General features: G+C 36.7%; 1 protein-coding gene across 2 annotated transcripts in view; it reads left to right on the top strand.

Annotated features, from left to right (window-relative positions):
- Positions 1-16,151, top strand: part of LOC150083734 (follistatin-related protein 5-like) — a 494,649-nt gene that overhangs the window by 450,411 nt on the left and 28,087 nt on the right. For both annotated transcript variants that reach the window (XM_090378180.1, XM_090378179.1), the window contains exons 9-11: positions 2,545-2,703; positions 2,898-3,029; positions 14,087-14,346. In XM_090378180.1, coding sequence (XP_090234306.1) covers positions 2,545-2,703; positions 2,898-3,029; positions 14,087-14,346 — 551 coding nt within the window. The remainder of the gene's footprint in view (positions 1-2,544; positions 2,704-2,897; positions 3,030-14,086; positions 14,347-16,151) is intronic.

The following is a 16,151-nucleotide window of genomic DNA, read 5'->3' as shown; positions in this document are numbered from 1 at the left end:
TTTTGACAATATTTTATATAAGGCTTCAGGAAAGGAACCTATCCTTTCCTGAAGACGGGCTGCAAGAGTAGCTCATGATGTATTGTCGATGATATATAGGAATTTTTCTAGCAGAGATAAGGAGGTGATTATTCCCTTGTATAAGGCAATGGTCAGACCGCACCTAGAGTACTGTATACAGGTCTGGAGGCCTCATTTCAAGAAGGATGTAGAGATGCTGGAACGAGTACAGAGAAGGGCAACAAGATTAGTGAATGGAACAAAGGGGTGCTCTTACGAAGAAAGGCTTACGTTTTGCAAATTACAGTGTCTGGAGACTAGGCACCGGCGAGGTGATCTGATAGAGGTGTATAAAGCCTTGAATGGTTTGAGTATGCTCAGTGCTGATGGGATTCTTCCTCTTGCTCAGAATAATCACCTGAGAGGGCATAAATTCAAATTGAGGAAAGACAGATGTAGGATAGACGTGAGGAAATTTGCCTTTAGCCAGCGGGTGATTGGTTGCTGGAATAGACTTCCATCCCTTGTCGTGGAAGTTGATAGCCTAAATAAGTTTAAGGCTAAGCTGGACAGGTATTTCGAACGAACAGAGAGGTGAAGTGGAAGTGGTTATTTTTTATTTATTTATTTGTTTTTTTTTTTGGCTGATGCTGCATAAGCTTGCTTTCTTGCATCAAATGCCTCTACTAATGCTAATGCTATGCAAGATGACCAATGGTTTTATCCCCTTTAAATGATCCCTTCTGATTTTGTGTGGACACAATTTTGCTAGTATGAAGACAAGCCAACATTTTAATTGTACAATCACTCCTGAAAATGCACTCCCATCCCAGTAACGTTGGGGACCACTATTGGAATAATAGTCTGAGGGGGGGGTCATGATGAACAATTACACTGATCCCCACATTCTCAAGTCCTTATACCTTTGACTATGAGCTGAAAGCTATAGGAGCAAGATATGAGAGCTGTTCAATAAAGATCATAATATTTTCACAACATAAACATACCTTTATTAATCATCCATATGTTGATGGTGTTTTTCAAAGTAGTCCCCATTTGATGAAATTCACTTGCTCCAAAGTTTTTTCCTTTATTCAAAAACATGGTGAAAATCATTTTTTGACACGTATTTCAGAATCGCCTCCAATGTGTTTACTTCTGACAATTGGAAATTTTTCCTCACAACTCCTTTAACTTTGAAATAAAAAAAATTACAGGTTTGCAAGTTCCTCATCCACAATTACGGGTGGATGAGGAGCACATTTGACATTAATGCTGAATGCTGATTAAGTACTTGATGGTGATAGAGAAGTGCGAGGTCTTGCATTGTCATGATGCAGCAACCACCCACCTATGTTCAGCTTTGGTTGTTTGTGATGAATGTCATCCTGCAAAGTGTGGTAAACCATTTTTTGAGTTTTGGCAATGACAGACTTCCAAACAGAGCTTATTTATTTTATGGGTCAAAATGATGAATCTCACCATCTTCAGTAACCATCCATTGCAGCTCCTGACAAACCTCCATGTGAACTTGCTATTGCTCAGGTGTGAGTAGTCTTGAAACCCAGCATAGCGAATACCATGAATGTTTCCTATTGATATTCTCAACATCTCTGCCAGTTGCCTTACTATTATACAACAATCTTCTCTCATGATTACAGAAGCAGTGTTTATGGTTTCTGTGGTGACAGCAGTTGTTGGAATTCAGGACCACTGATTTTTGTGATTGAAACACTTCCATGTTCAAATATTCTAATCCACCTGTGAGCTATGCTATATGGAAGTATAGATTCACCATATATTTTAGCTGATGTTTTCTTGAGATGGAAACAAAGTTTGAGAGCAGCATACTGTTCCTCTTGTGTCACGTCCATTGTTACATATGTGAAATTGAACAGGCATAAACTTGACTGACCACCATACGCACAAGTCAACTGCATAGTTGCTATATGATGCAGCTTGGTTTGGTCTTAAATTCCACAGCTCAGAGAAATGTTGGTTGCTTAGTATGGCAGTATGGTTGTTAATGAAAAATTATGGTCATTCTTTATTGAACAGCCCTCATACTTTTAACCCTAAGTGGTGAGACTTTTAAAAGGTACCATAGGCCATGAATTAACTTTCATAGACAGCAAATTTTTGCTCTTGTGGAAGAGTAGGATTTCATTGTATCCCATGGGTGGGGTAAAATGAAATGTGATAAAGTTTATTTTATTCATTTATTGAGGATTCTGGTGTGAACTAACATTAAATACAGGTGCCAGGAATTTTATCATAAAGCATGTTTCACAAGAACAATTAATCCAACAAAATATGTTAAATGCAATAGGAGTTATAACCAAAAAAAACCAAAAAAAAAAAAAAAATTATGTTCCATTGTTATGTCCCAGGGTTCCCCTATACATGTTTGTACACTGGCAAAATAAACTTAAATAACTTTATAATGGCTTATGTGTTTTGATCTTGATGATTAAAATGCAAGATACAATATACTATACTTAAGTTATATTATTTTCATCTCTTGATTTTTTTTCTTCTCTGTAGCTATTCCTGAAGTGCATGTGGTACCAAAGCTACAGTCTAGAGCACCTGGCGAATTAGCACAAATGGAATGTCACGTGACTGGTGTTCCTGCACCTAAAGTCTCTTGGTTAAAAAATGATGAAGAACTTAAAATGTCTTCAGAGAAATATACTATTGTTGGTAAGCCTACAATTTGATAATTTTTGTCTGCTTCTAGTAAATGCCGAGACTAGTTTGCACTGTATTTATAGAGTATTCATTGTATCTGTAGAATAGTTAAAATAATAATAAGAGAAAAAATTTTAATGGTGCATTAACCCTCCTTTTTTTTTTTTTTTTTTCCTTTTTTATTAAATCTTCTCTGTCTTTTTTAGGCAATAGTACAGCTCTTGTTGTAGGCAAAATAACTTATAGTGATACTGGTGCCTACATGTGTATAGCCACTAATCCTGCAGGATCGACTCGAGACATCAGTTCCCTAGTTGTTCAAGATCAACCTACTCCTAGTAAGTTGTTAATTTTCTCTAAATTGGAATTATTGTACTTCAGTTTTTCCTCCTCACTGCTTCTTGCCAAGATACACTTTGCTGCATTACAATGAAATATTTGCCAAAAAAAAGTACTGGCAGGATATTTTCTGGAAGAATTTATTAATTGTTCTCCTCTTTCCTCTCTTCCCCCTTCCCCTCCCCTAGTTAAATCCTGCCAACCTCGTACAGGTTTAAATGATTAGTCTTCTCACCCCTGACGTAAAATCAGGATTTCGTGGATATTATAGGAATATTATTGTGATTTACTTAGGATTTACACGTAGACAAACATTTCTTCATTTTTCATTAATGCTTTTGTAACTGCAATAAAACTGAGTTAAATTTTTACAGTAAAGTGCAGTAATAGTGGCATGTGATGAAAGAAAGCAAGTGTATGAGCTTATGTAGCATCAGCCAAAAAAAAAAAAAAATTCACACAACCATTCCCTCTAAATATTTTTCCAGTTCTTCCTTGAATTTATTTAACCTATTAACTTCTACAACGACAGATGGAAGTTTATTCCAGCAATTAACCACCACTGGCTAAAGGCAAATTTCTGCACATCTATTCTACAACTGTCTTTCCTCAATTTGAATTTATGCCCCCTTAGGTTCATAATCTGAGCAAGTGGAAGAATCCCATCAGAATTCAGCGTGCTCAACCCATTCAAGGCCTTCATCATCATCAACATCCATTTTGAATCCACTGCAGGATGAAGGCCTCTCCAGCAACTTTCCAGTTCCTTCCGTTTTGTGCAATGGCCATCCATTTACTACCCACAGACTCATGAATTTCATCTGTCCATCTCCGTCGTTGTCTTCCAGGTTTTCTTCTAGCTCCTCTTGGGAGGGTACCATTCTGTTATTTTCTTAGTCCATCTGTCATCATGTCTTCGAGCTATGTGTCCTGCATAAGACTATTTTAGTTCTTTAGTTTTGATAAGACTGTCCTTTACTTGAGTTTGCTGCCTAATCCATGTGTTTCTCTTCTTATCTAACAGTCTGATTCCCAATATAATTTGTTCCATTCTTTGCTGTGTAGGTCTCATCTTCTCTTCCATTCTTTTGGTGAGTGCCCATGTTTCACTTCCGTAAGTCATGGTGGGGAGTATACATTGGTTCATTATTTTATGTTTCAGACAAATTGGGATATTGCTCCTCAGTATGTGACTATATTTCCTGAATGTTATCCATACAATATTTATTCTTCTCTTGACTTCTGGTCATTTATCATTCTTACAGCTAATGACTTGTCCCAGATAAGTATATGACTCCACCTTTTCAATTACTGCTCCTTCAATCATTATTTCCCTTTCTGTGGTATTCTTGTTCATCATTACTTTTGTTTTAGCCATACTCATCTTTAGACCAAAATCCTTACTAACTCTGCATAACTGATTAAGATTTTCCTCTAATTACTTGGGATCGTGGCTTATGATCACAGTGTCGTCTGTAAATTGTAAATGGTTTAGGTACTCTCCATTCACATTGACTCCTTTTTGCGACCAGTCCAATCTTCTGAAAGCTTCCTCAAGGGCAACAGTAAACAACTTTGGAGATATTATCTCCCCTTGTTGAACTCCTTTCTCGATTTTAAATTTGCTACTGTCTTTGTCTAGCCTAATAAAGGAGGTAACATTCTCGCATATTTTCTTCAAAATCATAATGTATGGGGTGTCTACGCCTTGTCTTTCCAGTGCCTGAAACATTGCCTTATGCTGTATGGAGTCAAATGCCTTTTCATAATCCACAAATGCCAGGCATAATGGTGTTTTATATTCATTTGCTTTCTCCATTAGCTGTGATATTACATGAAGGTGATCCATAGTTGAGAATCCTATCCTAAAGCCAGCGTGCTCTTTCGGTTGATTCTCATCAAGTATTCTTTCTAATCTGTTAGTAATGATCCTTGTGAGCAACTTGTAGATATGGGATAACAAGCTAGTTGGTCAAATTTCCAATTTCTGATTTATCTTCTTTCTTATGCAGCAAAACTACAATTGCATTATTCCGCTCCTTAGGCATCACACCTTTTCTAATGCATTTTGTGAAGAGTCTTGCCAGTTTTTGTGTTCCTCTTCCTCCCAATTTTAACAACTCTACAGTAACTTCATCTTTCCCCATGGCTTTCTGATTCTTCATTTTCTTCAACGCGTGTTCTACCTCATCAGGAAGGATATCAGGTATGTCATATGTGTTACTAATTTGCGATCCATCTTCCCGACTGCTGGCATCATTCCCTTGCTCCTTGTATAATTCTCTATAGTAGTCTTCTGCTATTTAAATTATGCCTTCTCTGCTATTTATAAGTACGCCATCGCTGTTCTTCAGTTTCAGTATCATTTGTCTTTCTGTATTACTGCTCATGGCTGCTGATTTAAGTCCTTTGTTTTCCCTTAATGCTTGTTCTACTTTTCTTTTGTTAAATCTTCTTGTCTTCTCTGAGTCTCTTTCTAATGGCTTTTCATAACTCAGTATACTCAATTTTCTTCTTGTCAGTGTTTATCTTGCTCTTCATTTGTCGTCTTCAGTTCATCATGACAAGTGTTTCTTGACTAATTTTTTCTTCTTTGGATTTATTTTTACCTATAGGTTTCTTGGGCTTTATTACTTTCAGAAAGTTGTAATATTCCTTGTTGATATCTTGGTCCTGAGCAGTCTGCAGAAGCTCAAACTTATTCTTGACTTCCAGTGCATACTGCTTTTTCTCCTCTTCTGTTATCTCAAAGACCTTTGCATTATTTACTCAAGTCAGTTTTTTCCTTTCTTTTCTTACATCTATATCAAGTACATCTTACCATTCTGTGATCACTTCCAACATTTACCTTGTTCAGGACAGTAACATCATTCACGATATATCTTCTGTTAGTGAGGATGAAGTCGATTTCATTAGTTCTTAATCCATTTGGGCTCTTCCATGTGCACTTTCTATTCACCCTTTTCTTGAAAAAAGTGTTCATTACTGACATTCCTTGAGATTCTGCAAATTCCACAAGTCTTTCGCCTCTTTCACCAATTCCAAAATTTCTTATAGTTCCCCTTTCTGCACTGTTTTGTCTCTTTCCAACCTTAGCATTAAAGTCCCCCATAATGAGTGGGTTTTCTGCTCATCTAGAAGACGCCCAATTTCGGTGTACATTTCTTCAACCTATTCATCATCATGGCTCGATGTTGGTGCATAAATCATTATAACCTTTAGCTTGTACCTCTTCGAAATCCTGAGTAGTAGTCTTGACACCCTTAGTGAACTTTTGAATTGCAAAATGTTTTTTATATCTTTATGGACCAGAAAGCCAAATCCACCTTCACTCCATTCAATGTTTCCATTGGTGTACAGCATATTTCTACTTGATAAACTTATAAGTGATTCATTTCTTCTTCTGGCGCCTCCGTAGCCAGGTGGGAAGGAGCAGCAGTGCATAGCACACGCTTCTTGATTAGACCGGGGTTCGAGCCCGTCACCACCAAATATGGAGGATGCGGAAAGGTCAGGGAATGACCACCGCATATCCCGGAGCAATATGGCCTTAGTTGCTAATGCTCCTAAAAAAAAAAAAACCAAACAACAATTTCTTCTTCTTGTTTCAGCCAAACCGATGATATTCCAATTTACATTTTATAATTCCTTTTCCAGCTCTAATATCCTGTCTTTGCCGATGAGCAATCTTACGTTGTAACAGGCCAAGTTCAGTTTCCATGCATGGCAACCTGGTCATACCCAGAGATTCTTAGCATCCTCTGCTTCCACTCTGATCCTCTTGCTGCCGTAAGAGGGGGAGTGAAAGCCGCTGGGCACCGACGGCCATTTGTTTTGTTGTGCTGTCATGTGCTGGAGAGTTTGGTCTTTTTCAATCCGTGATTATACTTCAAGGCCTTATACACCTCAATCAGATCACCTTGCAGGTGCCTAGTCTCCAGCCACTGCAATTTGCATAACTGAAGCCTCTTTTGGTAAGAGGATCCCTTCAATCCCCTCACCAATCTTGTTGCCCTTCTCTGTACATGCTCAAGCAAATCTACATCCTTCCTAAAATGAGGCGTCCAGACCTGTATGCAGTACTCAAGGCATGGCCTGACCATTGCCTTATACAAAGGGACAATCACCTCCTTTTACCTGCTAGCATAATTCCTATATATCATTGACAAAATCCCATGACCTGCTCTTGCAGCCTGTCTGCATTGCTCAGAAAACTTCATATCTGACTGCACAATTACTCTCAGGTCTTTTTCATTTTCTACCATCCTAAGTGTAGTACCACACAGTTGGTACATACATTCCTCTGGGGTTACTTCTACACATATGCAGTACTTTGCATTTGTCAGTATTTAAAAATTACAGTGTTAACTGATTTATATGTTTCTCTCAAGAAAATTTTTTTAGACAAAATATATTAGTTATGTGTCTTACGATAAACAGATGTTAATATCATTGTTTTATTTTCGAAAATGCATAGATAAGTCCATTCTGTTTTTTTAAATTGAAACAGACCTCCTTTATTTTGAATAAACATCTTTCTTGCATAAATAAGTAAAAAAATAATAAAAAATAAATAAAAAAACACACACAATTTAGATAGCAAGATATTTGAAGAATACAAAATGTTCCCCCCCCCCCCTTTAGTTCTGGTAAAATCCATATACCAGCTATCAGTTAAATAGCAACTGAAATTGTGTTACATTCCTTGTTTTGCTGTGTTTTAATAAAATTGCATGGACAGAATCGAAATTTTGGCCTTTCACTGGTGTCTGCCCAATCACCCTTTAATGTGACTGTTGCTCTACTGGTGATGATTATTAAACCTAATATTATCAGCATTTACTGGAGCCGCATGAAGCCAATTTTTACTACACAATTTAGATAGCAAGATATTTGAAGAATACAAAATGTTCCCCCCCCCTTTAGTTCTGGTAAAAGTTTCATCCATATACCAGCTATCAGTTAAATAGCAACTGAAATTGTGTTGCATTCCTTGTTTTGCTGTGTTTTAATAAAATTGCATGGGCAGAATCGAAATTGTGGCCTTTCACTGATGTCTGCCCAATCACCCTTTAATGTGACTGTTGCTGATTATTAAACCTAATATTATCAGCATTTACTGGAGCCGCATGAAGCCAATTTTTACTACCAATTTCTGTGCATTGTGCCTCCCTATTTTAGGCATTGTTATTTTGAACAATTCCTTACTATATATAGCATGATTTCCTTACTATACCATAATTCCATACTTACCATAGTTTCCTTACTATCTGTAGTATGGTAATCCTGTGAAATGGATCTAACATTACCATTATAATGCTCCATGCCACAAAGCTTGTTTTCAGAACAACATTAAGAATTCACTTGATCATAACAGCACCATTGCTTTAACTTGTGAAAGATCTTATGATGTGCTGGAATGTCAGATCAGAGCATATCCAGTGCATTGCACCTCATGCATTAAGAATTTGCAGATAAAGGAACCACTGGGTGAGAGTGATCACAGTGTACTGATGTGGGATTTACTTAAAGATGTAACTACCATCAAGGATAAAGGGAAGGGTTTTTGCTTTCGTAAAGGTGACTACAGCGAGATCAACTGATGATGTTACGAACAGTGACTTCTAAATGCGAAGCCTTCAGGGACTTAATCTTAGAGGCTACTAGGCTTTTCATACCAACTAAGAAATACTGTTCAAGGTTTAGACTTAAATGGATTACAGATGAATTAATGAGGCTTGTCGCAGAGAATAAAAATACATGGGATGCATATAAATTATCAGACGACACAGAGGCCTATGGCAGATATAAGCTGGTCTGTAATTAAGTTACAAAGGAGGTTAGGCAGGTGAATGCAGATTACGAGAAATCTTTGGCAGAGGATGCAAAGAAAAACAGCAAAGAGTTCTTTACTTATGTAAACTCTAGAAGAAAAGGGATGAATCAGATTGGACCACTTAACATGGATGGTTGACTATTGATGATCATGCTCACATAGCTGATAAACTGAATGAGTATTTTGCATTTACATTCACACATGAGGGGTTATTCAAGGAGGGGAATGCCAGAAGTTTATCAAACTCTAACAGGCAGCTAAGTGATTTTGTAATAAGTGAGAGCAAAGTGGAGGAGAAATTGTTGAAGTTAAACATACGGAAGGCACCTGGATTGGTGAGATCTGTCCAGTTATATTAAAGGAGGCAGCAAAGGAGGTAAGTAAACCCTTAGCCATAATTATGAGAGCTTCCTTGGACTCAGGGGGGTCCCCAATGGAATGGAGGTGTGCAAATGTATCCTCAATTCACAAAGGGGGTTCAAAGGGGACACAAGTAACTATAGACCTGTTAGTTTAACTTGTGTTCCAGGGAAAATAATGGAGTTACTGGTTAAAGAAGCATTGCAGGATCATCGAGACAAGATTGCAGTAATAGTTAAGACACAGCATGGGTTTGTTAAAGGTCTGGTTTGTTATTGGTCTTGTCTGACCAATTTGATTGGATACTGCAACGTGGTTGGCGCCTCCATAGCCAGGTAGGCAGGAGCAGCAGTGCGTAGCACACGCTTCTTGATTAGACCAGGGTTCGAGCCCATGACCACCAATTACGGAGGATGTGGAAAGGTCAGGGAATGACAACCGCATATCCCCAGAACAATATGGCCTTAGTTGCTAATGCTCCTAAAAACCAAATAACAACAACAATGTGGTCACAAAGGAACTGGATGCAGAAAATAATTTTGATATCATATACTTGGATTGAAGGAAATCTTTTGATGCTGTTGCACAAATGGAATGGTGCTGTACAAATTGGAGCAGTATGGCATTAAGGGCAATTTGCTAGAATGGATACAGGGATGGTTGAGTGGGAGATGACAGAGAGTGGTAATCAATGGACACTGCTCTTCACAGACTAACATTAATATAACTAACATTAGTGGAGTTCCCCAGGATTTGGTGCTGGTCCCATTGTTGTTTTGTGTATTCATCAGTGATGTTGACTAAGGTATTTCAGGCTTGATGACCAAGTTTGCAGATAATACAAAAGTTGGAATGATTGTTAACAACATATGCTACTGCAACAGAATCTAGATAAGTTGGACAAATGGGCTAAGTGGCAACTGAAGTTTAACATTGACAAATGCAAAGTACTGCATATGGGTAGCAATAACCCAAGAGAAACATACCAACTGTGTGGTACTACATTCAATGAAGTGGAGAATGAAAAAGACCTGGGGTAATTGTGCAGTCAGATATGAAGTTTGCCGAGCAGTACAGACAGGCAGACAGAGCATGTCATGGAGTCTTGTCAATGATATATAGGAATTTTGCTAGCAGGGACAAGGAGGTGATTATCCCATTATACAAGGCAGTGGTCAGACCACACCTTTAGTACTGTGCACAGGTCTGGAAGCCTCATTTTAGGAAGGATGTAGAGTTGTTTGAGTGAGTACAGAGAAGGACAACAAGATTGGTGAGGGGAACAAAGGGGTTGCTCTTACCAAGAAAGGCTTAAGTTCTGCAGTTGCATCATCTGGAGACTAGGCACCTGTGAGGTGATCTAGTTGTGGTGTATAAGGACTTTAACGGGTTGAGAAAACTCAATGCTGATGGGATTCTTCCTCTTGCTTAGATTATGAACCTGAGGGGGCATAGATTCAAATTGAGGAAAGACAGTTGTACAATAGATGCGTGGAAATTTGCCTTTAGCCAGCCGGTAGTTCATTGCTAGAACAGACTTCCATCTGTTCTAGCAATCTTGATAGCTTAAAGAAATTTAAGAATGAACTAGACAGGCATTTGGAGTGAATGGATGGGTGAAATGGGAGGGGTTTTTTTGGTAATAATGGTGCATAAGCTTGTTTTCTTGCATCCTATGCCTCTGCTAATGCTAATTTTTGCATCCAGAAACTTTTGTGAAGGCAAAGTTGCACGAAATAGTAGCTGCTGCTCTAAATTGGTTGAAGTAGTGTACCTGAGTAGAATATAGTTGTCATTAAGACCAGAGGTGGACTGAGGATTATTCATTTACTGAATAAAGATGCATTTAAAAAAAAAAATACTGTTGTCTAAATTCTTTTTAGAGTATGGTTTGTATCCGCTTAGCAATTCTGTTTTCAGCTTTAATATTAAATCTGCATATTTTATTGGTAGAGAGATTGGCACTTAAATCAGGTCAGAATACCATTCCAGTTGAATTAAAATTAAGTTCAAAGCATTCCACCTATTGGAAAGGGCCTCTGTCTCCATGTTGAGCAAAAATCCTTTAATATTAGTTAAAGACAAGTTAAGCAAACAAAAATAAATACATCTAACAAAAGCTTTCGGACTTGCGTAGTCCTTCTTCAGTTGGGGAATGAGTATTATTATAAAACAAAGAATGCTAGGTGCTCAGCCATGGTGGTCATACGAGGTGAAACGCTTGACACTGGTGCAGGTAACAATCAGTTGTTGGAAATAGAGGCTTGTGGTTATAAATGTAGTGTTTGACTATGAAGTGTGTGCCATCGCTTATCATTCTCGAGGATAACTGCTTCCATGATGTGATGGATGCGTCCTCCTTCATTTCAGTTAAAGGCACCTTGACAACAGGAATGTTTCCAGTTATCGAGACTATTTATGAATAATCTTGAAAATTATACAAACTTGCTAACCTGTACAAGATCAATGAAAGAACAGACACAGTGACACAATAAAAACTGTGAACGGTACCCTATTAAGTTGCACACATGCAGTGATTGAATAAATATGGGAATATTGCTGTTGATCCCCCAAGGAAACATTCTACATATGCACAATATCTCTTTTATTTTATGATATTCATGTTTGCTAGATGCAGAGAAGTTTATGAAACACTGTTCTTTCTTGGTGGTAATTTAAGTCATCCATCCCATTCATATGAGTGGGATGGATGGTTCAAAATGGATGCTTAATTAAAGAGAGAAATAAAAATTTCATTACAAATTAAGAGAACTTGGAAGTGAGTTTGTATGTCAGAAAAATAATGTCAATAGAAGCTTTTTGCATGTGAATATTACTATTAAGACAAGCTACAATGAATAATTTTTGTGTGGTTATGATATTCTAGTGGAGAGAATGCTGAGGTAAAAACTACCACTGGATATCTGCATTGAAAAAATTATTCTTTTATTGTGTACTGTCTTAAGGGATTAAGTGTTTATTAATGGGCCCTTTGCATTGAGTATCCTGAAAAACCTTAAATATGAGGGACTGCTCTCTGCATAAGTGGTAATTACAGCCTCAGTTGAAGAGACCTTAAAGACCTTAGGTACCTCCATTCTTATTCTTAATCTCCATGATTTTCCCTACCATTGAAATCAGACTGATTAGCCTGTAGTTGTCCACTTTGCTCTTAGAACTGCCTGCATGGATTGGTAATACATTGAAATTTCTCCAGTTCAAAGGAATCTCCTCTGAGTTAATTATGACTCTCTCATTGAATAGTCTTAATTGTTCGTTCAATGTTCAACTGCCTGCATGGATTGGTAATACATTGAAATTTCTCCAGTTCAAAGGAATCTCCTCTGAGTTAATTATGACTCTCTCATTGAATAGTCTTAATTGTTCATTCAATGTTCAACTGCCTGCATGGATTGGTAATACATTGAAATTTCTCCAGTTCAAAGGAATCTCCTCTGAGTTAATTATGACTCTCTCATTGAATAGTCTTAATTGTTCATTCAATGTTCAACTGCCTGCATGGATTGGTAATACATTGAAATTTCTCCAGTTCAAAGGAATCTCCTCTGAGTTAATTATGATTCTCTCATTGAATAGTCTTAATTGTTCGTTCAATGTTCTCTCTCTCTCAGAATTAATGGATATATGCAGTCAGCTCCAAAGGCCTTTGTTGCCTTTAAGCTTGAAAGTTTTCCTAATAAACAGTCTTTTGTAATATCAATATTTCAAACTTGTGGTTTGTGTAAGTTAAATCGGCTTGTGTGACACTTGACATATTAAAAGAAGCTTATGTGGATGAAGTAATACCAATAACAAGGTTTTTGATTGGTACGAAAGGTTAATTACCCACAGGACAAGTAAATGCACTTGGATCAGAGATTTGGTTCATTCAGATAGATGATTAAGTATGAAAATGATGGCCTGCAGAGACTGTGCCTTGCATTTTGAATGATAAACAGAAACATTGAAGAGCTAGTAATTTTTAAGATCTTCAGTGAAAGCTGAACAAATAGCATATTTTTGAGGGAAGTAGTAACTAGTAATCAAACAGTTTCCAATATGGTTCAGCAACATGTCATTCTTCATTGGAATTCTCTAGCATCCCCAAGACTCTAGTGGATACATCAAATTGTAATTATTTGAAAATTATTTTCTTTGAAGTCTTATTGGTCAAAAATCACAAATGAGGAAAATATCAATGTGTTTCTTTATCATCAATGGGACATAGAGTGAATTTGGCATTGTTCATTCCGAATTCAAACAAGGCACAGTCTATGCAGAAATTTTACATAGAAATTTTGTGTGTTGCAAAAGAGATGAACTGTGGTCCAGTTGGTTTCTTAACCATGGCACTGCTCCAGCACAGTTGACTAATATTGTTTTTGACCAAAAACAATATTACTCAACTTCATCACCAAACTTCTTTATCAGACTTGACCTTTGGTTGTTTTCAGAAATCAAATCTGCTCTCAAGTGGGTAGGAACACCACCATCAAGATTCTTCTACACTCATATTCAAAGGAAACTGATGCAGGAGCTGGAATCAGATTCTAAAGAGGAGTTTAGAAATGTTTTTAGCAACAGCAGCATTGTTGGAATAAGTGACTCCCAAGATGACTGCTTTGAATTTGGGGGAGGGGGGAGACAACACTTACTTGGATGTACAAGTTCAGGTATATTTATTTAAAAATCAGTCTCATTACTTGATAGACACACCTATAAAGTTAATGAGACTTACAATAAAGTATATTTAGTGTCTTTGAATGTCACTATAGATTTGGGTTAATCAAATGAATGAACTGAATATTTTATGTTTTTAATACAAAGAACTCTAATGAATTTGATCTCTTTCCCATCCAGCTGCTCCAGCAGAAGAACACAGGTTTTTTACCTTTCATGACTGGGGGGTGTCAGTATATGATCCTGACAACTGCAGGCTTTATCATCAAATTCAAAGTACCGACATCATTCCAGGCACTCAGGAATATGTTTGTGGAGATAGGGGTGTAAATTGCTCCTGGGGACAAGCAATTAATGTTGCTGATCGTTATGTCTATGTATCACAGCCAACAAAGGATAGAATTCTCATTATATCACGGATACAGATGGTTGTGGTTGATGTAAGTACAAAAATTGTGGTATTTTTAATGTAGTTAGTTTACATTGTGTTGTACTTATTTTTCTGTGTCAGTGTATTTAAGAATTGATGTTTATAAATTTTAAATTATAAAAATTGAAATACCCTCCCTCATTCTTTTAAGTAAATCTTAAAAAATACAGAATTCTTGGTAATTTAATAACATTCCATTTTCATTTCCACAAATGGTTGTTTTGGAAACCTCAGACCAGGTATATATGCAGTCTTGCAGATACTGACCAATTTGGATGAAAATTTATTACAGAAATATACAAAGTAATTGTGATTAACAGTTTAAAATATATAAAATCTGTTAAAACCTACTGGATAAAAAGTGCTAAAAATATATCACAATTAAAAATAAAAACAAATAAATACACTATAAGTGTTCAGCTACTATATGAAGACTCAAGTCATGTACGAAAGGAATGGAAAGAGAGTGTCATTGTTCATGTCAGTTTTTTTTTTTTTTTTTTTCATAACAACTTTTGGAGAGGAAGGAGAGGAAGAAAGGAGAAGAAAAGGTTGTTAATAGTTGATCATGGGAATGTTAATGAGAGAATTTACTGCAGTGTTAATGAAAGAGGATTTAGGGGGATATCAGAGAAAACAACCTAGATTTTCAGTGATACTTCTATCCCATTGTTTCTTCACAACTGCAGTAGGCTTCACCAACAGCTCCTACATTTCATTTCCAAAGTGGCTAGCTACTAGCCTAATGGAAAACACTGGAAAATACAAATCTAAAGTTACATGCTCATAGCTTTGTTCAAATAAAATTTCTATATATCGTTTTATAATGTTAAATTGCCATTTCCAAACTATCACTTGCAGTTTTGTTAATCTGTGTTACTCTGTTACAGTTTGCCAATCTGTAACTTATAGTCAGTCTTTGTGTTAGTTTTTTGCTACGTGTTGTCATTATGTCCATCCTTGATCCCTCCTTCACACTGACTAGGATGTGAAAAATTCTCATTGGGAAGCATTTGATGAGAAAATGTATTCAAAAGTAATTTGTGACTTTTATGCTGCTGCTTCCAATTACTATTTCGTTCCCTCAGTGATTCTACTAGTATCATTCTGGCACAGCTCTTCAGACTCTGCATGCCTAGGTGAATTATCTAGCAAACAGTTTTTCTATTAGGCCCATTGCCAAGCCAGTTTCTTCAGTTTGCCAAATTGTTATGTTTTTCTTATCACTGTAAATAATAATTGTCATCGCAGTTATATTGATAACTGTAATGACAATTATTATTGTAGAATCATTTGACTAGCTCTTATAATAGCTAGTAAAATTAATAAACATTAGTAATTTATATTTGGATTCTGTTCAGTATCATTTTCACTTTCATTATGCTCAATAGTCTGTATAAATTAATTGTAAAAAAAAAAAAAAAAATGGAATTAATATAGAAGGTGTAGCAATAAAGTTCCTGGATTGATGCTGTTGCAGTCATATTTGATGAGTTTGAAAATAAACAGAAGTGGTATGTTGTAGCTCAAACTTCCTCCAATAGATGGTGGTACGGAAATTATAATGTCCGCAGCACTCCCCAATGTACATCATGTCAAGTACAACTGACCATTCACCATTTGTTAGTGGACTGTCCCCACTTTCAAAACATCCACTTGAACACCTTTAAATCAATTGCTAATCACAGTCATCAATAGATTTATTGCAGATTCTGGGAGGTGATCCTAATAGAAAAGAACTATTTACTTTCCTAAATCAGATATGAATATATCATAAAATATAGCTATTTTTTCATATTCACCATTAGAAAGACA

The sequence above is a fragment of the Mastigoproctus giganteus genome, chromosome 7 (assembly GCF_048544385.1).
Source record: "Mastigoproctus giganteus isolate SK-2022 chromosome 7, ASM4854438v1, whole genome shotgun sequence".
In the NCBI taxonomy this organism is placed as follows: Eukaryota; Metazoa; Arthropoda; class Arachnida; order Uropygi; family Thelyphonidae; genus Mastigoproctus; species Mastigoproctus giganteus.
The sequence above is the reverse complement of the archived record's forward strand: the minus strand, read 5'-3'. Positions and strand labels throughout refer to the sequence as shown.